The sequence below is a fragment of the Brassica napus genome, chromosome C4 (genome assembly GCF_020379485.1).
Source record: "Brassica napus cultivar Da-Ae chromosome C4, Da-Ae, whole genome shotgun sequence".
Classification (NCBI taxonomy): Eukaryota; Viridiplantae; Streptophyta; class Magnoliopsida; order Brassicales; family Brassicaceae; genus Brassica; species Brassica napus.
In genome coordinates, this window is record NC_063447.1 from 34680257 (window position 1) to 34708046 (window position 27790).

At 37.5% G+C, this 27790-nt stretch overlaps 5 protein-coding genes across 6 annotated transcripts; all 5 read right to left on the minus strand.

Annotated features, from left to right (window-relative positions):
* Positions 1–6487: 6487 nt before the first annotated feature.
* Positions 6488–7739, minus strand: LOC106373612. Its single transcript, XM_013813765.1, has 3 exons — positions 7667–7739; positions 6686–7596; positions 6488–6589 (listed from the first exon to the last, which is right to left on the minus strand). The coding sequence occupies exons 1-3, from the start codon at positions 7737–7739 to the stop codon at positions 6488–6490; spliced, it is 1086 nt and encodes a 361-aa protein (XP_013669219.1).
* Positions 7740–11536: 3797 nt separating this feature from the next.
* On the minus strand, positions 11537–13750 carry LOC106376615 (sedoheptulose-1,7-bisphosphatase, chloroplastic). 2 transcript variants are annotated; one of them, XM_013816707.3, is made up of 7 exons: positions 13490–13750; positions 13179–13304; positions 12909–13094; positions 12530–12833; positions 12366–12466; positions 12212–12283; positions 11537–11965 (listed from the first exon to the last, which is right to left on the minus strand). In XM_013816707.3, exons 1-7 carry the CDS (start codon positions 13604–13606, stop codon positions 11687–11689), a joined length of 1185 nt encoding a protein of 394 aa, XP_013672161.1. In that variant the 5' UTR covers positions 13607–13750; the 3' UTR covers positions 11537–11686. The 2 variants fall into 2 exon arrangements, with proteins under 2 accessions (XP_013672161.1, XP_013672160.1); XM_013816706.3 differs by having other exon boundaries at positions 13179–13307; positions 13490–13733.
* Positions 13751–14400: 650 nt separating this feature from the next.
* LOC106376617 (LIM domain-containing protein WLIM2b) lies at positions 14401–16300 on the minus strand. The gene is made up of 7 exons (XM_013816708.3): positions 16083–16300; positions 15938–15975; positions 15648–15824; positions 15479–15578; positions 15324–15358; positions 15165–15254; positions 14401–14822 (listed from the first exon to the last, which is right to left on the minus strand). Exons 3-7 carry the CDS (start codon positions 15783–15785, stop codon positions 14583–14585), a joined length of 603 nt encoding a protein of 200 aa, XP_013672162.1. The 5' UTR covers positions 15786–15824; positions 15938–15975; positions 16083–16300; the 3' UTR covers positions 14401–14582.
* A 324-nt stretch (positions 16301–16624) lies between these two features.
* On the minus strand, positions 16625–17991 carry LOC106376618 (60S ribosomal protein L35a-2). Its single transcript, XM_013816709.3, has 5 exons — positions 17787–17991; positions 17651–17686; positions 17196–17424; positions 17045–17089; positions 16625–16823 (listed from the first exon to the last, which is right to left on the minus strand). The coding sequence occupies exons 1-4, from the start codon at positions 17813–17815 to the stop codon at positions 17048–17050; spliced, it is 336 nt and encodes a 111-aa protein (XP_013672163.1). The 5' UTR covers positions 17816–17991; the 3' UTR covers positions 16625–16823; positions 17045–17047.
* Positions 17992–18485: 494 nt separating this feature from the next.
* On the minus strand, positions 18486–21167 carry LOC106376619 (proline transporter 2). Its single transcript, XM_013816711.3, has 7 exons — positions 20779–21167; positions 20148–20372; positions 19961–20055; positions 19689–19878; positions 19481–19605; positions 19182–19397; positions 18486–18935 (listed from the first exon to the last, which is right to left on the minus strand). Exons 1-7 carry the CDS (start codon positions 20867–20869, stop codon positions 18558–18560), a joined length of 1320 nt encoding a protein of 439 aa, XP_013672165.1. The 5' UTR covers positions 20870–21167; the 3' UTR covers positions 18486–18557.
* Positions 21168–27790: the final 6623 nt, after the last annotated feature.

Consider the following 27790-nt stretch of genomic DNA (forward strand, 5'->3'; position numbering starts at 1 on the left):
CAGATAACGTGGACAATGAGGTTGTGGACGACTCGGGGATGGGTTATGTGTCACCAGAAGCGGCGAGGTTTGTCGAAAAGAGGGATTTGGGTTGTGGTTCCTCAAAGAAGGGGTATTTATCATCGGCTGCGTCAAAAACCAGAGTAATCGACATTGCAGACGACTCAAGGCTGGGATTTGTCTCACCAGAAGCGTCGAGGTTTGGAGGCAGGAGCGACTTGGGTTGTGGTTCCTCAAAGAATGGGTATGTGTCATCCCCTTACAAAAAGAGCAGAGTAATCGACATTGCAGATGACGATGAACTGGTGCGGGAAGTGGAGAAATTAGAGGAAAAAATCATGAGTGAAGGTGTGAAAGGAGGGAGTAGCAAAGGCGAGGATGAGAGTGGTTTTAGCTTGGTAACATATGAAGAAGAGAACTTTGAAATGGACGAGATTTCAGTGAGGCCTAGAGGTTACGAAAAGGAGTTCCGGTCACCTTTACTAGCTAGAGATTTCAGAGGTTCTGCTGCTGTTAATATTGTTTACAACGAGGATGAGATTGTTGAAGGTCTAACAAAGAAGAAAGGGCCACGTACTTATTTTTGTGACACACAAAGTTGTTTTGACCACTATGTTGGGGTCGGTGGTGGTAGCGGAGGAGAAGATAAAGCGAAAGATGAGAATCCGGAGGAGGCTAATCCTTGGAGCGGAGGCGGTAGTTGTAACATGAACAATGTGCCCAAACGAAGACTTGTGGACATCGATGATGAAGAGTTTGATATACCACCGCTGTTTGATGATACGGAGTTTGATGCAGCTGAAATCCCTGATATGGACGTGGATGAGTGTGACGGTAAGATAGAAGTTGGAAAGGTGTTTGGAAGCAAAGAGGATTGTCAGATAGCTTCAGCTATCTATGCCATAAAGAAGCAGTTCAAGTTCACGCAGACCAGGACAAAGATAGATTTGTTTGTTGTTGAGTGTCCTGACAGTAGATGTGATTGGCGAGTAACTGCACATGAAGTTGGGGGTTGTGGGTATTATGAGATAAGGAAGGCACAACTTGATCATAGCTGTCCAATAGAGTTCCGTAATGGGTACAAGAGCAAGGCAATGTCTCGTGTGATAGCTGCTGTTTACAAGGCGAAGTTTGGAGACACGGGTAAGTTGCCTGTTGCTAGGGATTTGCAAAGACTTGTTTTAGAGCGAAGTCTTTGCAAATCCCTAGCAACAGGCAACTTACCTGCAGATCCCCCAACTTCCAAATATTCCCACTTGCATTTGCAGTTGTGGACAGTGAGGATGAGGATGCTTGGACATGGTTTCTTCAGAAAGTAGAGAGGATTCTATGTGACTCTCCTTCTCTAGCGATTATTTCAGACAGGGCTGTGTACATATCTAATGCAGTAAGTAAGATTTATCCTCAGGCCAAGCATGGGGCTTGCATTGTTCATCTGGCTAGGAATGTGAACTCGAGATTCTCGAGTAAGAACTTAGCAAAGATGGTTACTGCCTCTGCGATGGCACATAGTGTCGGGGAGTTCAGAGATTATTACGGAAAGATTAGGGCGGCTAGCAGTGCGTGTGTCATTTATCTGGGTCAAATTGGTGTTGCTCGTTGGTCTAGAGCAAATTTCCCTGGTGATAGATATAACATTATGACTAGCAATATTGCTGAACAACTTAACAAGGCGTTGTTGGAAGGAAGGGGAGCTGCTATAGTAGAGTTGCTGACTTTCATACAGAGGATGATGATCAGATGGTTTTGTGCGAGAAGGAAAAAGGCAGAGAAACACAGAGGTTTGGTTAGCATTGAAGTGGACAAACAGATGACAAAGAACATGGCAACTGTGAAGGGAAGCAAGATAAATGCAGTGAATAGCTGGAGCAGCCAAATTTTGGGAAAGTTTGGTAGATCAGACAAAGTGATGCTAGCAGAGAGGAAGTGTAGTTGTAAGTATTTTGATAATATCAAAATTCCTTGTAGCCATACTATGCTTGCAGCTGACGGGGTCGGTGTGCCTCAGGACACATGGTGTGGGCACTGGTACAAAACGACTGTGTGGAGGGAGACGTACGCAGGCGTTATCAACCCCCACGGTGATGCTAGGGATGTTGATATACCTGAAGAAGTCAGCAGTCAGGTTGTGTACCCTCCTAATACGAAGAGACAACCAGGGAGACGTCGCAAGACACGCATACCATCGACGGGAGAGATAAGGGTGAGATGTTGAAAACGTATTAGGCTACTTATTGTTAAGTTAACCTATTAAGCAAGGTATTGTTGGGTGAACTGACTTGTGATTGTCACTGCAGACGCCTAAGAAGAAAGTTAGTAAGAACAGATGTGATAGGTGCAGGGAGGAAGGACACAACAGGACTAACTGCACTGTTCCTATATAAGGTCGTGGAAGGAGGGCTTCATTTGGATATGTATTGTCGTGGGATCAAGGCAATTTTTTGGGAACTTGTATTATATTGCTTGAAACCTAGTGTTGGTGGTTTGAATGTTGACGGAATGTTGTTGCTTTCGTATTTTTTGGAACAAATATTGTGCTACCAAATCATGAAAACGTTTGGTTGTTTTAGGTTAGCCAAATTGCACTAATATAAATAAATTTGTGGATGTGGACACCACAAGTATACTATTTTTGGTGCAGATGAGATTTTCCAACAAATGGCATGAGTGTGTAAGAGTCACAGTACGTCAGATACAGAGTGTTGGTATGTTGGTTCGGAATTAACAAAAAACTTGGAAGTGTACATAAATAAGCAGAAGAATAAGTGTTAGAAAATGTTGTTCATTAAGCAGCTGTTTTGGAAAGATAAAGACAACTTAAGAGTAGCATTAGTGAAGAGATGACATAAGCCCAGTAATATGTCATGGGTGACTACAATAGTGGGGACAATAGAAACCAAGGAAGATAGGTAATAGATGACATAAATCAACCCACAGTTATTTTTGCATACAACCATACCATGGTACCTAGAGCAATGGCAGTAGCAATGTTGAGGAGTGGGGACTGTGATTTAGCATCAAGAACTAAAGTTGATTTGTTCCTTAATTCATCAAGGAGGATAGTTTGGTCATGAAAAATCCTTTTCATCTCCAGGAGGGACTCGTCGATCTTCTTGCCATGTTCCTGAAGACGCTAAGTTGTTGTCCTCTTGAAAGATTGGAAATCAGCCTGAAGCTGACTGATTTTTTTATCAACCATGCTAATCTCGTCGATGATAGCCTCGTCTATCCATTTGAAAAGGTGGTGCTCAGATTGCCTCTGACATTTGTATGGTATAACAACTCTATAAGTGTTATGAATTGAATGGAAGTTTTGAAATTGAGAAAGTCAGGGGATACCTTGACGGCAATTTCGCATTTGTAGAAACGGCGGTATAGGTTGTCTTTGGTTTGAGCACCAAAGGTAGTCAGGTTCGCCCCACACCAACATGTTGAAGGAATGCCCACTGTTGTGCGTGTTTGAGAACGAGATGAAGAACTAGATGAACTCATGGTGAGGCTGGGTTTGGTGAAGAACTAGAGGAAGAAAGATTTACAATTGTTTTGAACTGTAGTTTTAATCGCTCTGGCGACCTAATAAAAAAGCAATTGATTTGGGTTTTCTTTGGTTCAAAAGTGAAAAGAAGAAAGGAGATGGGGTCCATGTAATAGGGAAGTACATTTGCGTCTAAGGCCATATACATTTTGAAATTTTGAATTATTGTAGTCTGGAAAGTCGCAATTCAGAGGGAAATCCAACATTTCGAGTAAGACGAACGTGTAAATGTTGACATTGTTTTTTGTGGACGTGGACATTGTATAAGAGTTTACTACATAAGCTAAGTAGGTTGACTGAATTCAATGAAAAAGCGGTTTGGTTGACACATCTTTTTCAATAACCACAAACTCATTAATCAAGCAGACTTAGATTAGGACAGTGTAGAAGAGTTTTAAATTCTGGCATAGCAGAGAGTATCAAAAGAGACAAGCCTGATAGGGTATCAAAAGACATAATCTAAAAACACCGAGAGATGCCCAATTGTTACACAAAAGGTGGGCTTAGTGATTCATAATAGACAACTTAGGCAGAATAAGTAGGCATGAAAATGGTTTTGTAGATGTCCAACACATACTGTTTGCGGAAGTCGTCGAAGGTTTGGTCGGTGATGCTGACATATGAGGGGATGGGTCACCAAGGGCATGCATCTCCAGAAACTTCATGCTGACGGGTCCGCAGTCACCAGATCGGGAGTTGTTGTAGAGGTCAGGTATGGATCTCCAGACAAAATTTTTGAGTCCACTGAACTGAGTAAGCTCACACATGGCCACTTTCCTTACGAGATAAGGGAGTATGGTCAGCAATGGTTGCATGAACCGCTCGACACGACTATCTGCATACAAAGCGTGCAGAGGATCTAGGATCTCAACATACCCCATGTCAAGGTTGATGGCTAGGCCGACCCAATGTTTACAGTTCCAAAGCATCGGAGTGTAGATGGTGTGGATGTCCTCCATCCATTTCTTCCCTTGGTGGACAACAATGTCGACAAGATGCTCATCCCACACGAAGGTTGATCTCTTTCTGCAGGGGGCAAAATCGGCCCAACTGTCGCAGATATAAGCAGGTAGGAGGGGGGTGGTGAATGCTGACTTTTCAGTAAGAAAATGTGTTGAGTGTCTGGCAGCGAGCATGTGGATTAGAACTTCCATGTGCTGAGAGCCAAAAAAAAAGATTGTTTATCAGTAAAGTTAGTGGTTGAAGGTAGGGTGCGCAGAGTTGAGGGGAATTTGAAAAGATAGAACTCTTATGCGGGTGGATGTCCATTGCTTTGGTTTAGCGAGATCGAGAAAAAATTTGTTGGAGAAGTCCAAGGAAGACGGTGTGGTGTGGTAGCTGCAACAGAAAAGTGTAAGGAAGCAAATAGTTTGGAAATGAGGGTATAAGATGAGAAAACTTACACGTTCGTCTTAGTTGAGATTGTGTTGTAGAATAAATCCCACTCGAGACCTGGAAGTGGCGAAATGAGTGTAAGCGCAGGGATTAATGGAGATTTGGATAATTCATTAGCAAGGTGGTTCTCGTCCAAAGATGGAACGTGGTTCTCTACATCTTTTGTCGCCGTTAGGTCGACAACTCCATGGGTGTTTTGTTCCTGAAAATGTGAACATATTTGCTTCAAGTATTTCAGAGGGAGTAGTAAAGCAATAAATGGCGAGTAGGCTGTAGATTACCTTAAGAGCAAGGGAGGGTGGATAGTTGGAGGAAGCTGTAGCTGTGAAAGCATTGACGGTAGTAGCATGAACGGCGAAGCCTGACAGACTGTTGTTGCTCTTAGTGGGTGATGTAAGCATGGTCTTAGGCTGCAGTGACAATAGTAAGCGACTGCGAGGAATAGATGAATCGAAGATTGGTGGGTCTGGATTGATGGCATCGTAAATCCTCACACCACGATAGAGAATGTGATTAATCTTCGGGCTGTTGGGGTGATCACTCTTATCGTAGACTACTGAGTTGAGCTCATCCCAAGGAAGTTGCACGCTGACTGGCGTACGAGGTGGCTCGTCGTAGTCATCTGTAGCATCGTTGGGGTGGGTGATCATCTGACAAACTGGAGGAGTCTGATTAAAAACAGGGGAGACTTGCCTACTGTCAACGTTGTGGTCGGGAGATGTGTGGACACATGTGTTGTTGTGGTTAGGTGAAACGTGGACACTCTGAGTGTGGATGCAATGGTCGCTCACAGGGTCGCTAGCAAGAGACACATGACTAACTGGAGGAGTGTGATACGAAACAGGGGAGAGTTGACTACTGTCAACGTTGTGGTCGGAAGATGTGTGGACACATGTGTTGCTGTGGTTAGGTGAAACGTGGACACTCCGTGTGTGGATGCAATGGTCACTCGCAGGGGAGCTAGCAAGAGGATCAGCTGCAGAATCACGATGTAGTTGAGCTTCGTATTGACTGATGATAGGGGATGTCGTTTGAGGCAAGACATCTGTCTCCATTGGGCCATCATCTTGAATTAAAAAGTTGATTCTTTATTAGTGGTGAAAACACAAAGGAAATAATTTTGTGAAGATGGTAAAGCTATTTACAATTACAATTCACCTGATTATGAAGGACGTCGGTGGGGGTGCGTGTTGGTTCAGGAGTGTGGGATGGTGTGTTGGACTGCTTACGACGGGAAAACAGTTTGTTGAAAGATGATTGCCTTGCATGAGATCGTTTCTTCCTACGTTTCATCTCGTGTTTGAGCTGCTTCATCTGCGTTGAAAGTTGGATCACCATCTCTGTAAGTTGAACGTTGGTGAAGCTTTGGGTGGTTGAACGCGTAAAGTAGGAACTTATACGCCTTTGCTTCCTTGCAGACGGCTGTCTGGGTTTTAGAGATTGCTTAATAGTAGCAGACTTCTTCTTACCCCTGTTCTTTGGCTTCTTGATGATAGGCTCAGATGTAACCACGCCATGCCACATATGTTTGTTGAAGGAATGTTGATCAGCTATAAGTTATTCCAAGTAGATAACACTGTCGTCCTTGACATCGTCAGGAAACAGTCCCCATCCTGGCTGTGGCTGGCTTTCGATGGGTATAATAGGAGTGACTACCAGCTGAGAAAATAAAAATACATCTTAGTTTTATAAATGATTAGTTTTGAAAATACATCTTAGTCTTAGTTTAGTACAAATGTGATAAAATGTACTTACATCGGGGTCAAATTCGACGTGGCGGATGTGGATGGCATTGATTGACTTGTGCTGTGGTAGATTACCATCTTCCAAGTTCATCACTGTGAGGTTGTTTAATGGAGCCGGTATATAATCCAGAAGCTGGGGGATCGCACGAAATGCCACTAGCTGTAGTGAAAGTGGGAAGCCTTGTAATCTGAAACTGCGCTGCTTGAGCTTCTTGACAAGTGTAGCAACAGGATCTTCACATTTTTTGGGGACAAACTTCGGTGGTTTCATGCATGAGATGGTCTTGAGGAAAGACTCTATACCCCAAGGGAAAGCAAAAAATGTTTTGAGGTTTTCAACCATCCTAACATAACGAGGAGTAGGGCGTGCTTCTTGTTTGTGAGCGATAAGAACGCCGTCGACAATGATAGTGAGAGCAATCCATATCTTATTCCACCCATCCATGTCTTTGTCGGTCTCAAGCATCCGACATAGATCAGCAATCGTCACATATTTTTTCTTTCCAAAGAGTCTCTTCCATACTCTATCTTTGCCGGCGACAATAGCTTTACAGGTGTTGGGCGTGTATCTTTCAGGGTAGGAACCACACGGGAGGCCGGTGACAGTGCCAAATTCCTCAAGACCATATCGGAAAGGAGAACCACCAAATGCAGACCAAAGCGTGTTCTTGGGGAGACATACTAGCTGACGAGTGAGAAACGCGTGGATCAGCTTACACGACACTGGGCATTGACGAGCAGGGAGGTCGAAGAGCTTCTCGAAACAGGACTGACGGATGGTTTCCAACTCCGGCGTGTCTCGAAGGACGTTGCGAATAAAAGGGAGAAGATCCGGGGAGGAATAAATGTTGAGATGCCTGGTGGGGAACCTGTCCATCGCGAAAAGTCTTGGAGGTAGACGAAGGTCCGGTGAAGATGTACCTACATATATAAAATCAATCAGATTCTGGATCTTTGGAAGAAATCGAGAACACAGGGAAGAATAAAATACCTCCGATTTCGTATTGTGGTGGCGTTTCCTCATCCTCTGCATGGACCTTCTTCTTTGACTTTGGTTTCCTCATGGTTCTCGGCGGGGTTCAAGAGAGAGTGTGTTGACGGCTTACAATTCGAGACGGAGAGGATGAGGCGGAGAGGAAGAAGCAGAGATGATGAGAGAAATTAGGTTTCGTGAATTGGGGAAATCTAGATCTACGGTTTTGTCTTTTGGCTTCTTTTTTTTTGTTTTAAATTGTCGTTATACGGGACAGGTGTAGATATGAGTTAACTCAGAATAGTTAAAGGCAAAGTGTGGTTGGGTTAGGTTAGAGGGTATATGTGAAATTGCAGCCAAATAAAGTGTGTCACATGGACATTGTGTCTGATTGTGTAATATGAAAGACAAAAAGTGTCTTAGAATGTAAAAAACTCTAATAAAAAAGGGAACGACTGGACATAGTCATTTAAAGCAATAACCTCTTATGTTAACGAAAAATGTAGTTACATATATAGAAAAAGATGAAAAACAATCAGTAAGACAAAAGAGTTTCAATGTGATTGTGGAAAACTTGGAGGCCTCGCAGGCGTCCGTCACCAAGTCCATGGCGTTTTCTAAAATCATTATCCACAATTCCTCTATATATAACATGAAAAGATTTGAATAGCTTGGTTTGCACGTAAATCAACTCACCGTCGTCACTGCTACCCGTTAGTTTGAAGTTTTCCAAACCCATTGAGAAAGAGGTATATAGATATGATTCGACCATTTGAGCTTCTCTGCATCCTCCAAAACCCACATTGAAATACTTACTATTTATTCTCAATCAGGGGCGAAGCCAGAGCTTTGACTATGGTGGCACGTGCCCCCACAAGTTTTTCAATATTAACGTTCTTGTATGTAAAAATGCAAGGAAATTAGCTAGATTAAATGGTTTAATAGCATTGTGCACCCACTGATATCCCAAGTTCGATGCTTTTTTGTCCATTATTTAATTTTGCACCCACTAGAAAATCTTTCTAGATTTGCCCCTGTTCTCAATGGAAGAAAACCTTCTTTCATAAGTTATTATGAAAGAGCTTATCACCACCTCCTTTGAAATATAGTAGAAGCCTCGGTTGATTTTCCAACTTGTTGATGAAATATGGGTCGGTGGTGATTGTGAACCAAAGCCTCGAAACACAACAACGAAACCTCGCGACAGCTTTTGCATGCAGCTTTAAGAATATCTGGGAGATATGATCGAGAGGTAAGGACGGTGTTGGTTTTACTGACGCTGAAGATTGTCTTCTTCTTCTTTTTCTCTTATTTCTTTCGGTCTTCTCTACTCGTCGCTTCATCCTTTCCTAAAAACCCCTATTTGTTTTTGCTACTTCTCTTCACCATGTTGTTCCTCTCTGTTTATGCCTTTCTCATTTTCTTCTTTCCTTTTTTCAAATATGTGAATTCCATTAAAAATAAGAAAGGTGTAAATTTTACAAAAAGGTTTTAGCATGCTTGAGTCAGTTGAGTAGTTAACCAATGGCCATCAATTAATGGGATGACTGAACCAATTGGCATGCTTAGATTCATGGACATCCAGCTTAAAACCAATTGGCAATAAGTGAAACGACCTTTATATATTACTCAAGTCTTTTAAATACTTTTAATATGAGATTTTCTCTTCAACATTTTTCTAGTCTCGTTTGTAATATTAGTAGCAGGAACTCTGGGATTCTACTATGTTCGCTGAGAGAAGTCAAGGCCAATGGAAGATGGTGTATTATGTAGGACTCCCTCATTTCACAGCAGATGACGTTTTGTGGAGCATAGGTTCACCAGCAGAACCTAGCCAAGAGGTTCCCCAAGTATCAGCCCCGGTTTGCAAAACAGTTCTGCCAATAGGAATCACAGTCATAGTGAGGAATACGGGAAGATTAATAGGAATCACAGTCATTTTAACAGATTTAATTAAATTTGATAGATTTATTTTTCTTTTGGCCACAGATTTACTTCATTCTAACAGATATAATTAGAATTTGATAGATTTATCTTTTTGCTGGCCACAAAATTATTTAATTTGACAAATTTAATTAATCTTTTGACCACAAATTAATTCATTGTATTTAACCAAGTTTGAATGGTTATACAAACATTAACAAAACCATTTAAATACATATATGAACATGCTTATTTTAATTAACTATCCTGCAAATTTGTATACATTCTTGTAATTGTCAGACAAACAAAGTTCACATATTGTTAAGCTAAGCGCTCAATTTGTATACATATTGTTAAGCTAAGCGCTCAATTTCTTGATGATTTTTTACAAATACATGTAGGATATTGCTTAGGTCATTCACGTATGTAGGCTTAACATTCATTCCTTATTTGATTTACGAAAATTAAATCATTTCCCGTTTTATATAAAGAAAACTAATCTGTTTCTTAAAATGACTTGCTTGATAGATTCTATAAACAACAAATAAATATTTATTTATTTAATAAGTTATAATAACCAGTTTTATTTTGTTTATTATAATATAGCAATGACAATAAAAGATAACTTTTTCATGTTAGTTTTCTTCTATCAGATGGATTATCCATCCATAATATGAGTGAGAAAGAAAACACTTTTTAAGGATTTTTTGGTATTTTTATTTATCATCATATCATGAAAACATAAATTTTGTATTTATAAGAATATTAGTTTTACATAAAATTTATATTTTATAATATACTTACAAAGTTGACAAAAAATGTATCTATAAAATATTTAATATAATTATTTATGATTATTGTTTGTCTCCGGTGAAGTTATTGGCTAGATCCATCACATAGTTCAGCCTCAAGATGCAAATCCAGACTTCCATAATGGTTTTTGTAATACCTGATTTGTGTAGAGTTTATTACTAGAGGTAATCTATGCAACAAGGTTGAATTTCTAATAGTTAAACTCTAGTAAATTCTTGATAGGTTTAGAAACTCGATTTATTTCTCCTTTTTCGTCAAGTCAATGTTTGTTTGGGAATAGTGACATTCATATTATGAACTTACGTTGAAGTTTGTAAATTTGTGAGTCTGGTTCCTTTAATCATTTTGTGATTCTATTAAGATTTCTAAAGTTAAAAAAGCTTTACTTACCTTTTTCCAGAAAGCTAAAATTACTTTGCATATAAAAATCCACGATGAGTAACAAATTCGGCGGTGATGGGTTGGAAGGTTAGATGTTTCTCTTCCAAATTATGTTAAGATATGATAAATATTCAAAATCAGTGCGTTTTGAGCTCTAAATCCACGTGTAAGTGATCTTGAAATTATTTTTTCATCTCCATTTTGGAAATGAAGATTGTATTTTACTTGTTTTTTTAGGTTTAGCTCATTCTTTTCTATACGATGACAAACCAATTGTTAATGGTATCTATTATTTGATGAAGATTTGATTTGACTGAGTTTCCCATCTTTTTAGTGATTTACAGATTCGGCAATGATGAATGTCGTTTCTAAACAAACCAAAACAATCAGCTAATCCAACTCAACCGGCTATACCAACCAACCATCTGAACCAACCCAATCGGCCAAACCAACCCAATCCGGCGGTGATGGGTTGGTAGGTAAGATGTTTTCTCTTCCAAAATCTAAATCCATGTGTAAACTAAAAGCAAACCAAAACTTTTCTGTTCATATCCCAATTTGCCTCTAAAGCATAAAAATATGTTTGTTAAAATTTTGTATAAATTTTGACCTATAAAACTGATAGGATTTATCGCATGTTATGTTAGTCATGTTCCTGTTTAACAACGAATAAAAAAAAAATTTAAACGTCTGAACTCAATTAAGAAGTGAGAACCAAAGTTCAAAGGGTACAACAAAGGCAAAACAAACCGAAAAAGAAGATTAAGGAAGAGCGCAAACAACGACAATATGTTCTTAAGGGAAAAGACTTAACAACTGTTGGTAATAGTTTTGTTGCTTCTCATATAACCCAATAGAAAGAAAAAAAATCATCCCGCTTATGGAAAATTAACATGCTTTCAGTTTTATTATAAAAAGTTTCTAAGCATTAGCTCCAATGGGAACATTCTTGAGTCTTGATGTTCCGTAAAGGGTTTCTTCGAAGCGGATGATCTCGTTCTTTGAGCCATAAGCAACTTGAGTTCTATCGTCGAGGTTGACGATGGTCTTGTCAAGCACAGAGTTGTATCCATCACTGCTGAATCCACCAGCATTCTCAATGAGTAGGCCTAAAGGAGCCACTTCGAACAAGAGTCTCAACTTTGCCTTAGCCGTAGGAGAAGTCACGTTTGTGAAGATTCCTTTCTCCTTCACAATAATCTGCATGCCACACACACACAAAATTGTTTTAAGTCAAGTTTCATTCACAAGTAGAAATCTGGAATAAAATAGTCGAATTTAAGATTTAAGGAGTCATAAACATTTTTGAGTTAATCTTGATACAATTTTTTTCCCAACAGTTTGGGGTTATGCGACTTATGTTTAATAGTTCTAAAATATTTGGAAGGTAATGCATGTTTTATCCGGCTGTACCTAGAAGAACTAGTTTGCCAGAGAAGAACAAACCTGGTTAACGTCAGGAACCATTCCTCCTGTATATCTCAATGTGTACTTCTCTTTCACGTAGTAATCAATCAGCTGATTTTAACAGTGAATAAGAAAAATATTCAAAGATTTGTATAGATTAGTGATTAGATTAAAGCAGAACAAAAGCAAGAACCTTGCTGTATTCAGAATTGTCAAACGTGGCTCTCAAGTTTCCTGGTGAGAACATTTTCCCTTCATTAATCTCTGTTGTCTCCTTAACATGCTGCCATTTACCTGAGAAACATTTTGACCATAAGTCCAAAGAGTGAATCGACTGGACCAAAAGCAGAAGAGTACCTTCATCAAGAAGCAAGAACTCATGAGTTCCTGGAAACCCTTTAACAGCCAATACATAAGTGGTTCTTGGACCATAGATACCCATAGCTGCAGCCACTTGATCTCCTCCCGTGACTCCAGTTAACTTGTCACCAGGCCAAACCCCAAATATGGTTCCCACAGTGAAGTTTGTATCCACAATACTCGATCCATCCAATGGATCAAATGCTACGCTAAACCCACCTTCCACTGGACCTCCCATGTCTTGAAGCTCAGGTACTTCTTCAGAGCAAGCGTATTTACACACATGCGAGTATTGCAAAGCCTAGAAGAAAATAAAATAAAATCAAACCCTAATGATCCTTGTGACATAAGTTACTCAAAATGTAATGAAAACAACCTCAAAGAGAAGCTTATCGGCGAGCATATCGACAGCGAGTTGTTCATCGCCGAAGGAATTAACACAAGCTGTTCCACCACAAGAAGCTGTCCTAACTTTGAAAGCTATTGTCCTCAACGCTTCTCCCATACACATCAGCAAAGTTCTCAATCCCTTGTCAGGCGTTGCTTCTCTCAAAAACTCTTCCTATACACTCAAACTCAATAATTGAATCATCAACAAGATTTTTAGATAAAAGAATTGAATAATTTTATTGCTCTGGAGACTTACCAAGCTTTGACCAATCTCACATTTGGTCACAGTCGAACCACCATTGTTCTTGGCCTTGGTGGCTTTCAATTGCGATCTTGGTGCTACTCTTAGTGAATCTCCGAAGATTGAGCTAGACTTCAGACGCTGCTGAGATCAAATGTTAAGTACCCCTTTTACAGTTAAGAACACTTTCGTTATAAAGAATCACACTCACTAGAACTAGAAGTGAACATATACTCCTATATGTACTCACATCACACTTGTGCGCTTTGCATGTGTGCGTGTTTGGACTCAAAGTCATATGCATAATTGTAGAGGATACAACTAACCTTGAAGCTGGATGATGCGGAGAAGGAAGGAGGAGGAGAAACCAATGTAGATGATCGTTGAGAAGAGACGCTTGGGAGGATGATCCCACGTGAGTAGCATGTGACGCTGGTCTCCATGGCTTAATTATGTTTCTGAAGTTTGAGGTTGATCAAAGAAGAAGATGAGCTCTCTACAGAGGATAATGGTGGGGACAAAAGATCAAACTCAAGTGGTGTATATAGGAGAAGATAAAGCGATCATTTATTGTGTGGTTATGATCCTTTTTAAAGTTTTTTTCCATTTTGAGATGATATCATCAACATCAGTAAGGTCCGGTCCACTTACGAGCTGGATTGAAAATTTTCAAAAATTATATCAGAGCCAGGTTTCACTTACGAGCTGGATTTCGGTTCGGTTATTAACCGTTACTCGGAAATAAATGATTTTTTCCCCTTATTTAACGGCGAAATTTTGATTGAAAATTTTCAAAAATTTTATCAGAGCCAGGTTTCGATCCTGGGACCTGTGGGTTATGGGCCCACCACGCTTCCGCTGCGCCACTCTGATTTATTGTTAATGATTACAAGGTTAATGTATATAAAAGGTAATTAGAAGATATTGTAGAAATGTTACTTTTCAATTCGCGTTTACGTATACGAGATTATATAGTTTTCTAACACGACCCATTTAAGACATAACAGGCCTGTTACTCTAGCTTTTTTAATGGCCCGAAGTAGATTTCTTGTTCTTCAAGAATCTAAAGCTTTTTTTTTTTCCTCCTCGTCTCTTTCTTTCAATGTTCTCAGAGATAAGCTGCGATGCAATTCGTGAAGGCAAGAACGTAAGTGTTCTGATACATCAATGATTGCCAAGTCCCTAATGATATCGAATCTCGTTTGGTTGTGAACAATATCATGTCTGCACTCAAGAATATGAAACTGATATTTTCCAAAAGGAATGTATCAGATTTTTCTTACAGATAACAACACAAAGACTTTAAGGAGACATCAATGGAAACAAAGGAACACACACTCACACACAAAGAGAAAAGTAAACTGCATCAGTTTGGAATTAACTTCAATTTAGACTAGATAGAGGAGAGGATAACTGAATTTAAGATTCAGGAACCGCCGTTGCTGGTGTACCAGCGGCTACTGCGGCGGCTGCAGAGCGTTTGATGGAAGCGGATTTGATCAAGTGGTTGTAGCTACCCTTTTCCTTGAAAAGCTGGGCGAAATGGTGCTTGCAGTACAAGATTCCTTCGAGAGCTGCGTAGTTGGAAGGCGAGATAGGGCAGCCTCCATGTGAGCATTTGAAGCAGGACTTGTGATACGTCTGGCTCTCCACTGTTACCTGCAGTTAACAGAAAGGATGCTTGTGAGCTTTCAAAGGGTTTTCATATCAAGTCAGGATGTCAACATTTCACCAAGTAGTCTATACACAGGTGGGACTAAGAGATCTAAGTATAGGAGGATCCTTTTACAGCACAAACTCAAGCAACAAGAATCTACTGTAACATTATGTTCCTTGCAAGTTTCTAGTAACTAAGGATTACGTTTTACTTAATCTCAACATGAAAGAGAAAGCATAGGAGGATCCTTGCACTATGTTTTACTGTAAAGTACCCTAATATAGAAGACATAAAGGTGATTCTAAGGTTAAGTTAATGGAAAATGCAAGAGATGAAAGATTAACCTTTTCGATAGGATACACAGTTTTACTGCAAGTGGCGCATTTCTCTTGTGTACCAGAGAACATGCCAGCAACTCGGCTAGGAGTCCTTGTCTGAGAACAAACGAAGAAGTTCAATCTGAGTAAAACGTATCTAAAGAGATTCTGTAGAAACATTTATACCAGTTCAGGATTTGATTTCTCAGCCGGTTTTGCAGCTGTGAGAAAAGAAAAGTTCCAAAACAAGACATATTAATAAGATAGCCACAACAAGAAAGTCAAAGCTAAAGATTAGATGGAAAGAAGCAGCAGGAAGCAAGAAGAGTACAACAACATACGTGACTGAAAGTTCTTGGTGAAGCTACCAGACTCCTTGAAGAGCTGCTCATAGTGAGGCTTACAGTACAACACACCTTCCATGGATGAATATCTACTCAGCTGTACAAAAAAAAAAAACATATTTTATCAGTATCATTAGAGAAACTTGAAATCAAACAGTTAAGATACCTGAAGCCTGGATTTGCAGTGAGAGCATTTGAAGCAGGACTTGTGATAGCTAACACCATCAGCTGAGAGAAGCTCCACAGGGTAGACCGTCTTCTCGCAAGCCTTGCACTTCTGTTGAGTTCCTGTGAAAGAAGACATCCTTCCTTCAACCCCCTTTTGCCTTTGACCTTTCTTCTCCTTCAAAATTTCAAAATCAAGAAACAATGAGGTTAAGTGATCAGATGGAAATATAATCGATCTCTATAGAATGAGACTGTAAAAACCTCGACAGGAATTGATGGATCTATTACCTCTCTCTGAGCTGATAACGTCCAAGATCTGACGAAAACTGCAAAAGCATACAGAAAAAAAGAAGAAGAAGGCTTAACAAACCAGAGGAAGACTTGAGATAATGCATATTGCCAAGAAGAGTCAAGCTAGTAGAGAAGCTATTACGTAAACTTTGAGTCTATTCTCGAAAATGGAGGATCTGTGTGACGACGATCAAAGCGATGATGATGATGAAGAATAAAAATGGGAGATATGGTTAAATCTTCCTTTTATGTTTTTCTTTTTTTAGCTGGAGGAGACAAACAGTGGGGTTCCACTTTGGCTTGTCTTTTTTTCTTTTGTAATAACATATTACAAATAATAAAACAAGAACAAATAGATGCTCTTATCTTATCTTACTGTGTCATTTCACCAAATAAAGGGATAATCATCTGTTTAAATTTTTTATTCTCCTGGAATATGCTAAAAAAAAAAATCTAACATATCCATTGCTGTCCACACCTATTATAGATTCCTAAACAAATAGATATGCGACGACTAGTAAAGCGTCTGTTGCATAATAAATTGTTTTATTATTGTATGTCATAATCAGTTGAATAATATAACTAAATATCATTAAAAGGTTTGATATTTAAATTATTTAGACAACTTTCATTTCTTCAACATTTTTGATATTCATAGAAAACTATATCGCTAGAGTGCTAAGGTAGGGAAAATAAATTGGCAACTCATTTTTGTTTTGCAATTCCATCAAATTAATGTTTTACTTCGTCTAGAGATAAACAAATCTGACAAAAAAAAAAGGTGAAAAAAGGATAAAAACTATTAGCTTCTGAGAAATATGAAAATGGGAGCTTCCTTCTGATGCTTGTGAAATGAATTCCACGTCTTGAATCTAGCCTCCTCCTGCATCAGGAAATCAAATCAGGATACATGTTGACTCAGACAAAATATAAAACAAGATCATGGAAGAATAATACATTACATTACAGGGATGAGTCTAAGACCTCATCCCTACAATATCCATCCTTTCAATTGATAATACAAGTCAGGCCAAAACAGGCTCCTTAACACGAATGAGACTTAAATTTTGGATTAAGCTACAAAGATGGGTGCATATTATTTACCTCTCATATGTTGCTTGGGTACATGAACACTCTAACTCTAGCTCCCTGAGAGTAACACAACAGAAAACAAATGATGAGTCACACACTTGAGCATTTACAAAGAAAAAAACATCTTATTAACGAAAGATACGTTCCAAGGAAACGAAGTTACCATTGACTTTGGTGGTAGGTTTGAAGTGAACTTGGCACGGACAACACCGCTGTTACCATGTGGCCTAGCGACTTTGCCCCAGATGCAACGGTAGTGAGAACCGTTCTTCTTTGTCTTTGCCTTGTAGATGTACGCCATGCGCTTTCCCTTGTACCAATTAACCTCCTCTGTCGTGTTCACTCCTTCGATCTGGATCAGAGATGTGTTTGGGTATTGGTTCGACTTCGACCTGAAAAGGTACATTTAACAGTCACTAATCAAGCTTAAGATTCGCTACACAAGATTGTCAAAACACAGCTTGGTATGCAAGCAACTGCAACAATTAGCTTAAAAGGTATCATTTTAAGAACCCTAAATCAAGAACAAAAGGCGCAATCTTTCATACGGACATGAACATATTCGAGCAACTAGACTAAAACACAGATAAAGACATGATCAAAGTTGTGCAAAAGTACCTTTTGTAACCGAGGACTGTTCCTCGAACATACAATCTGCAAAAACAACAACACACAGAGGTTTGATCAGATGAATACAACCACTTTAAATTTGACTCGGAGAGAAAAGTCTGCTCATGTTCGGATAGATAATTACCTAACTCTCTCTCCTTGGCGTCCCTTCATTTTTGATTCTGATACTGTGTCTTCTTCTTCCTCTTTGACTCTTTTATGCCGGCGAGCGAAGTACAGAGAAGAACCCTAGCTTTCGCTATTAGGTTAAACGGTATATATATATATGTGGATCTTAAATAAGCCCAGTATGAAGCTCTATTGGACCTTTTTATGGGTTATCTGATTCTGTTTGGCCCAACACTCACTGTTTTATTACATTTAGCAGAGTAATGAGCCATTTTGGGACCCATATTTTTCAATTTTATGAAATTTTAGAATTCTGATGAAAATTTTAACTATTTTTATTAAAATATAAATATTTTATTATTGTTATTATAAGTTGCTAATATTAGATGGACACCATTTTTTAAATTAATGTATTAAATGAACAAATAACTAATTGATCTATATAAATTTGATAACAAAAATTTGATATTAAAAGATTGATCGAAATTTAGTTAATGTATTTTTATGAAATTTTTCATTTTAATTAAAAATATCAGGAGTTATATAACACAATTATAAAATTTCATCATTTCAAATCCTAATTTCATCATTTCAAATCCTAATTACCAGAATTCAAGCGGAAAATAACAAAGTTGTTTTGGTAATTGAACCGAATTGTCAAACCACCCGAAAGCCGGTTTATAAGATCTCTTTTCATTTGTAAGAGAAGCACAAGTGACAATAAAAGGATTACAGTTTCTTCATTCCGCTATATAAAAATCACAACTTAAACAAAAGTAGAGGACATTCAGACATCAGCAAAAACATGGAAGTTCTTGGAGTCAACAACAATGAGTCTAACAGCAGCAATAGCAGCAGCAAGAGACATTAACCCAAAGAAGCAAACGTTAAGCCAATGCCATAGCTTTTGAACCGGGCTAAGCTTATCGTTCATAGCTACAACATACATGTGGTTTGCTAATATGAACGTAAGAGGGAATGTGCTTATCGCTCCAGTGAGGCTCATGAAATCTCCAAGAAACGGCAAAAGCGCTGAGAGAAGAGTGCTCACCGCGATGTAGCTTCCTCGTGCTACTGTTCTAAACAACAGATTCTTCAATGCTAATGGACTTCCTTTGATTCCATACTTTGTGTCCATAAATTCATACGTCGGACTTGCAAAAATCTACAAAGGAAGTAAACAAGTTTCATATAAATAAGCACGTCCTAAAGACATAGCAAAATGAAACATTCGGCTATCACCCTCAAAACATACTTTGTAGTTTATATGTATATATCATTCGGTTTTCAAATAGTTAAAATTATATATATTTAGTAATTATTCCAAACTCCATAAATTTTAAGACCGGCTCTACATATAAACGAAACGATCAAAGAGTATATAACGGTCAAGGAAGAAAGATTAACTTACGTGTAAAGAGATAACGGATTGGAGAAAGGCTGAGATGTTAGCTAGAGCTTTAACCCAGAGAGGTCCACTGACACTGTTTAACAGATAAGTTGATGTTGAGGAGCCGTAAGCCCAATAACCGATGAATGTAACGGCATACATTGGTAATACACCAGCAGTGAATTGAAAATACAGAGCCTTCATCATGTTTTTAACCACCGGTTGCTTCACAGTGGCCTAGTCATTGCACAAAGATTAGTGTCAAGAACAGAGAAAAAGATTAGAGTATGAATATATTGGTGTTTATCCATGAGACTGACCTGTATTTCCGGGAGCATACCCGTGTTGAATGCGAAAACTAGATTTGCTGCTGCTCCTGTTATGGTGAAGATTTTGTCTATTGATGATCCTTGTATGTTGTAATCTCTTGAAGGTTTGCTTACACCTAGAAAGAAGCAAAAAAATACGGAAAATCGACTTATAAGTTGTTTATTTGGTTTATATATGATCATTTTGAGGTTTGGTTACCATCTTTAACTGATAGAACTATTGCAACAACAATGTAGATCAAGCTGAGGATTGTTGACACTCCAAGCCAGATTCCAAGAGCTGATAAATGAGGAATACCAATTGCGAAAATCGCACATACAACACCCGCAATGGCGATAAAGTGAGGTAGTTTCATTACACTGTCATCTCTAAAAAGTACATAAACAGCCTGCACACAATGCCCAACATAAACAAGGAGGGAAGCTTAACTTAAAATGTTTTTGCAACATGTCAGGTTGTTATTGTCGTACCTTTAAGGCAGAACCAGCAAGAATGATGTAGCCACAATTAATCATGAAAAGATTGACATATTGCAATCCCCATGTAACACGGTACATCTTTTTACCTGATCAATCAAGCATATACATATATATTGTAAATTTGTAACTTGATAAAAACTATAGTAAATGCAATAGAGAGAGATGAGGCTTTTTTTACCGTAGATGAAGCCAGCGAGATCTCTATAACGAATGTGTCGTTTTCCACCAAACTCATGAAGCTTGGCTATAAGAGAGTTTGCGTAAAGGGATATTGCGGTAGCGAGAAGGAGACCAACCACACCACCAATCCAACCCAAAGGAACCATGACTGTCCCGGAATATCCCAACACATAGGCGCTGTTTATACCGGTTGTCAGAACAAATGCTACCTGAAACCATGAATCTGTACAATTTCGCCAACAGTTAAAGCTCACACACAATTATCTATCAACGCATATAACTCATTCTCAATGCCAATTGTTACCCTCAAGGGAATATAAACAGTCATTATTTCTGTTGATTAATGTTCAAGTTTTCAGCAGCTCAAATATAGATAACGATTGCTATGTAAAACATCAGTGACATATATATGTGTAAAATAAAGTGCAAAAAGTTAATTAAAAAACTGAACACCAGTCCCCAATTGAGTATACACTTTCCAAAGACAAAGCAAAAGTGTTCTCTAGATCACGCAATAAACAAGTTGATTCATCGTAACAACCAAAAAGAGAAACAAAACAGGACAAAAATACATAATGATAAATAAATAAATAAAAATATACAAAGAGAAAGATAAGAAGAGTCCGAACCGCTGCTGATCTGATGAGCAGTCTCAGGGATTTCAAGATCGAACTTTTCCACTGAGACGACTTTACGGTTCCTAGCCTCACTCGTATCCATGGCTTCCAACAAGAATTAACCAGTTTGTTCTTGTCTCTCTGCCTCCAAAAACCCTCCACTTTCTTCTCTAATTCCTTGTTTTAGGGTCGATGTCTTCCTCCTCAAAATACAGCCTTTTTTAATCTGCTAGAACAAGATTCGTGACAGACAAATATATTCCATAGAAAAAGTGTGAAATGGAATCGTTGAGGATGAAAAGATGGATTCTGTTTTCTTCAAAGTGTTTTATCTTTTCTTTTTTTCAGTCAAATTTAAATTGATAGGTCAGAAAGATGGATACGTTTCTCTGTATGTTAATTGTGTATTTAATTACTTGGCACGCGATCCTATAAATTGGGCAACTTAACGTTTTGTCAGTGTATTTTTTAGTATGAAAGAAATAATATTTTTTGTTTTCTCTCGAGTAGAAAATGATCTTTGACATTAAAATAAAGATATCAAGGATCTCATAATTGGTTTATATTTGGAAAGTCAATGGTTTGTTCCACACTTCCCGTTGATGATGATGTCTTGGTATGAACAGGTTATGAAAAAGAAAAACACGTTTTCTTGAATTTGTTACGATGTTAGAATTACGTAGGCTCTTTTCTTCGAATAGTCCATTCCAACTAGTTTTTTCAAAGACCACTGTAAGTATAAACTTATAAAGAACTTTTATTAATTAAAACTTTTCAAGACAACTTGAAAAGTCAAAGAATAGTAGGTGAGGCATAAACGCTAGCTTACATATATTTTGTTCGGATTATTTCTGACTAATAGTGGAATTATATATATTCCTTTGACTTCTCATGACATTATCTTTAAAAAGTTGAAAGGTTCTCTCTTTTTTTTAGCAAATAGATTCGTGAGACTATAAACCATACAGTATTTCCTATAGTATTCGTTAGCATAATCCCGAAGCATATCCTAATTAAGTTCCAACCCACCATTAGTAAACGCAAAATGAAGGTGCAGTTAGAGCTGATAATCCAACACCCTGCTCTAGTTTCAAATTATCAATTTAAATGAAAGTTCATTCCAAAATCCAAATACTACAGATCTACGGTTCTGTTGGGATAGAGCCAAGTGGATGCATCTTGGGTGAAGAACTCAAATTTTGTTGGTGGTGGTTGTGTTTTTGATTTCGAACCTTGAACACATGTCTACGGTTCTTTTGGGATAGAGCAAGTTCTATCTCCTCTACATGCAGAGTTCAATGTCTTGCTTTGTGCAATGAGATGTCCTCTACAACTAGGATTCACAAATATGTCATTCGTATTGGACTGTCTTCAGCTTAAAAAGCTGATAAATGAAGAAGAAGAATGGCCAATTTTTACCTCTGAGTGGAATGAATTCGTGCACACAAGAGCTTTTTTCTCTAGTTTTTCGATTTCTTTCATTGCACGAAAGCTTAATGTAAGGACCGATCTACTTGCAAAGGGAGCTCGAGCTCAAAACTCTATTTTCTCCCATGTAAACCATATGATTCCGGTTTGGTTAGCCCCACAGACAAACCTTTTCGACTTGAATTAATAATACATGGAGTTTGATGTCAAAAAAAAAAAATGATGCTAAGCTGAGAACAAAGGCTCACACGTTCGGTACCCCACTACAAGAAAACATCGGTATTCTGACGGACATTCCGACGGAAAATGAAATCCTCGGAATTTCCCGAGGAATTTCCTCGGAATATACCGACGGAATTCCGAGGAAACATCAATCCGTCGGAATATTCCGAGGAAATTCCGACGAACTAGTGATCGATCGATGCGTTTTTGGACATATACCCATCGATCGATCACATTGTTACGCTTTGGTCCATCATAGTGATCGATCGATGCGTTTTTGGACATAAATACATCGATCGATCCGTTTATAAAAAAACATTCGAGATTTTGAAACCCCAAACACTAGTTCCTCAGAATTTCCTCGGAATATTCCGAGGAAATTCCGAGGAACACTTGATATCCTTGATCGATCGATGGGATAATCTCATCGATCGATCACATTGTTACGCTTTGGTCCATCTTAGTGATCGATCGATGCGTTTTTGGACATAAATACATCGATCGATCCGTTTATAAAAAAACATTCGAGATTTTGAAACCCCAAACACTAGTTCCTCAGAATTTCCTCGGAATATTCCGAGGAAATTCTGAGGAACACTTGATATCCTTGATCGATCGATGGGATAATCTCATCGATCGATCACATTGTTACGCTTTGGTCCATCTTAGTGATCGATCGATGAGTTTTTGGACATAAATACATCGATCGATCCGTTTAAAAAAAAATTGACGTTTTGAAACCCCAAACACTAGTTCCTCGGAATATTTCGACGGAATTCTGAGGAAGAAAAGGGTTTCCTCGGAATTCCCTCGGAATATTCCGAGGAAATTCCGAGGAAATAGGGTTTTTAAACCGAAAACAACGTTTTGCGGTTTGAATAACACCTATATAACCCTTATTAAGTGTCTTACGTTCATTATGAAGTCAAAATTTGTTCATTACCCTATAATAAACACTTTTCCGATTGTATGAACGAAATCCCGACAACATAAGAGAAACACTTATACACTTTAATGAACGGTAAAGGGAATACTTACAATTCGTTTTGAAATTTGTTATTTCATGGTTTATGCTCATCTATACAAAGAATCTTCAATGGTATGCATTACAATTGTATAAGAAATGAAATACGGCAAAAAAAAATTGATGTTTTGAAACCCCAAACACTAGTTCCTCGGTATTTCCTCGGAATATTCCGAGGAAATTCCGAGGAACAATATAAATTAATAGAAATACATGCACAGGATATTCTTTTTCCTCGAATTAATGAAAATATTCCGAGGAAATTCCGACGGATATTTAAGTAGCCGTCGGAATTTCCTCGGAATATTTTCATTTAACCAGGCAAACAAGCCGCCAAATATTTTGCGAAAATTGAAATTGAAAATACTGAGGGAATTCCGACGGAAAATATCCGTCAGACCCAAGGTTTTATAAACTCGAACCGCATCTTCTTCCTCATTTCTCTCTTCTTCCCCATTTCTCTCTTCTTCCTCTCCGGCGATCTCTCTCTCCTTCCGGCGTTCTCCACCTTCTCTCGCGACGATCTCTCCGGCGAATCCTTTCCATTCCTTTACAAATCATGTAAAGACCTTATCCCACTCTCTTAGGTCCTATTTGTTAGGTTTTTAAGTAGATTTGATGATTTTAAAAGTTTTTTGATAGATTTTTGTTAGGGTGATTGGGTAGGATTGTGATTTGTTGTGTAATAGGTTTAGAATTGTGATTTGGTTGTGTTGAATTGATTTAGAACTTTTTTTATAAATTGTTTATTATTTTTGTATTTACAAAACGTTTATATAAATTCGATTTTACAAAACGTTTTTGTGTATAAATTCGATTTTTGGATTTATAAAAGATGATTTCATATTTATAAAAATATTTATATTTATTAAAACTAATTTTGTATTTATAAAACATTTTTTTGATTTATAAACACTATTTTTTTATTTTTGTATTTTTAAAAACTATTTTTAAATATACAAAACGTTCTTTGTATATAAATTCGTTTTTTGGATTTATAAAAGATGATTTCATATTTTAAAATTAATTTTGTATTTATAAAACATTTTTTGATTTATAAACACTATTTTATTATTTTTTGTATTTATAAATACTATTTTGTATTTATAAAAAGATGATTTCATATCTGTAAAAATATTTATATTCATTAAAACTAATTTTGTATTTATAAAACATTTTTTTTATTTATAAACACTATTTTATTATTCTTTGTATTTATAAAAACTATTTTGTATTTATAAAAAGATGATTTCATATTTATAAAAATATTTATATTTATTAAAACTAATTTTGTATTTATAAAACATTTTTTTATTTATAAAAACTATTTTATTATTTTTTGTATTTTAAATATGTTTTCTATTTCAATTTTAATTTTATATTTTTGAATTTCAATTTAAAAAAATAAATTTATAATTTTTTTTTTGAATTTTGGAAATATTCCGAGGAAGTGTATCCCTCGGAATATTCCGACGACATATTCCTCGGAATATTCCGAGGAATTTCCGACGAAAAAAATCCTCGGAATATTCCGAGGAAATGAATTTCCTCGGAATTCCGTCGGAAATTTCCGAGGGATTTCCGAGGAAAGATGAATTTCCGAGGACTTTTTTCGTCGGTATGTCGTCGGAATAGCGTTATTCCGACGACATACCGACGATTTTTTCCCTCAGTATGCCGCTGTTTTCTTGTAGTGCCCGTTCAGGAAATCAGGTATTTTAATATTTTGAGTATTTTGGTTTACAAGTCCAGTATAATGTTCGGGTCATTTTACAAATCAGGTCGGATTCGGATATTAAATTTCGGGTTCGGTTATTTTAAGTCAGGTTTGGATATTTAGACGTACTTTGAATTTCTTATTTCAAAATTTGCATGGTTCGAAGCTCTTGTACCTACAAATTTATCAATAATTAATTGATTTTCAAAATTTTAATAGGTTAGAGGATTATATTAATAGTTGACAAGCAACATGCAGAGCTCAAAGACTCTTAAGGTGCTTTTATGCTTTGAAGATCAGTATGATCTCCTCTCTTTGTCGACTTGCGTCTATCGCCTTAGTTTAGGTTCCAACTTCCGATTGTTTATGTGTAGGTGTTGTTAGGGCTTTGGTTTCTGGAAAACGTGGTTTCATCAGCAATGTCACTGGAGTCATCTCTTTGTGCTGCCGGATGTGTATTTCAAACATGTGATTCACCTTTGTATATATCCATTGTTCAATAAATTTCAGTGTGAAAAAAGATTAATAGGTTTGAAAACAAAACTTTGAATACACTTTGGTTGTGGTTTTAAGAATTTGGACACAGATTTTGTTTGATAATAATGCATGAAACAATTTGGCATGCATATTTAAGTAAGTAGCACAAATTCATATTGTCCCCGATTACTACCATCTATATAGTGTATTATCTGACTTTAGGCCATGTGCAGCAACAATCTAAAACATTTTCCACTTATACAACACCATTACATTCAAGAAACAGAACAAACCTGAAAACCAAATAATCATAAATACAAAATAATTTGTCTTTTCAACAATAACCAAGTCCATCTTTCTTGCAGTTGTAATCCAAAGACACAACATTAGCGAAAGAAGAAGAGAACCACAAATCTCTAAGGCAAAATATCTTTATGCATGAGAGAATTAGATTCAAAATCTAAAATTAAATATGTTCAGTTATGTTTGGATATCCGTAAATTGAGTTTGGGTTCGGATATCAGTTCCGGATAAAATGCATAGCCCTAGAAAATATAATGGAAAGTCTAAGGAAATAAGTTTAAAATCAAAACCAGCCTTTGCGCAACCTACACGCATGGCTTGACTTTGTGGCAAAAAAACCAACACTAATACGACACTTTATTACATTTTTCAACATTATGATTTACGATGGAATATTCAGTCATGACTGTGGGATTTGGTTTTCGTGGAGTTGGTAAGTCTTCCCAGAAATAAATATAGATATTCTATCGAGTTACAGGCATTCGACGTTCATTATTGACAAGATCAAGATTCTAGTAATACGTGGGGCTGTAGTTTTCACTATACAGCACACTAGATCACTTGAGTGTATGCAAATATATGACCAATATATAACCATGCAAGCATGGTCAAGTAATATGATGGGTTTAAAAACGTGCTAATTTAAGATTTTAAACCTATCATCTTAGATAATAGATATAGTCGATTGGGTCTAGTATCGTTGGATACCTCCGGATATATGACCATTATAAATGTTATATTTACAGAAATAAGAAATCTACATATACACCCTGTTTAGAATTGGCTAGGCGCTAGTCTGGACAATAAGTCCGCGCCTAACGAGTTACCAAAAAATCAGGGAGTACTCGGAGAATACGCGGAGCCTAGTTTTAAATACAATATAAATATATATATATATATATCTTCACCTAATTTTAAACACGATGACACAAGTTCTTAGACATAATTATAGAACTTCTTATAGATAATTTTAAACAGTCTCCTTTTGATTTGCGGAACATTTAGAATAGGGTTTGTTTGATACGAAAAAAATCTCCAAATGCAGTATGTATGTGTTTTGTTTTGGGCTTGAACTATGGTTTTGGACTTAATAGCTAATTATAATTATTTGATAATGAATATTTACACAAAGCCTGTCAATAATGAGTAAAAAATAATCAACTGCGTTTCAATTTTATGCGGACGGCAAAAAAAAAAAACTTTATGCGGTCAACGCGGGAATTAGGCGGTCAACGCGGAGATTACGCTGTCTTACGCAGGTCAATGTTGCTTCACTGATTTGATAATATTCGCCGTGGTCAAACTCCGAACAACACCTAGACAGCTAGTGTGACACCCCCGATCGTAGATGACAGGAAATGACACGGTCGATGTTTCTCGATGGTCGATCCGAGGTTCTCAGAATACTTCCGATCACCTTAGACCAACAACCAAAGAACACCAACGCTCCTATCGAATATCTCTCTAGGCTTTTCAACCCGAAAAAGAACTATCCGATAGTTAGTTCGTCCAGACAAGGACTAATATCATATGGAACCCGTACTTTAAAAACATTCTTTATATATCATTTAAAAGCATCTTACAAAATTTGTTATAAATTAACCTTGAGGTTTTGGGTCAACAAATCTTATACATAAGAAATATCAAAACGCCTTTGCAAGGATAATAAAACTACCGCTGTCTAATGATGTTCCTTTTCGTCCTAGAGTAAGGTCTCCCGTCTACTGGTTACATGCATCACAAATGAGTCATGAGTAACTAGTTTACTCAGTGAGCCTAGTCCCACACCCCAACGTATATTTGTAATATCTCGAGCAATCAACTCCATTTGTATGTAGTGGAAATATATTCCA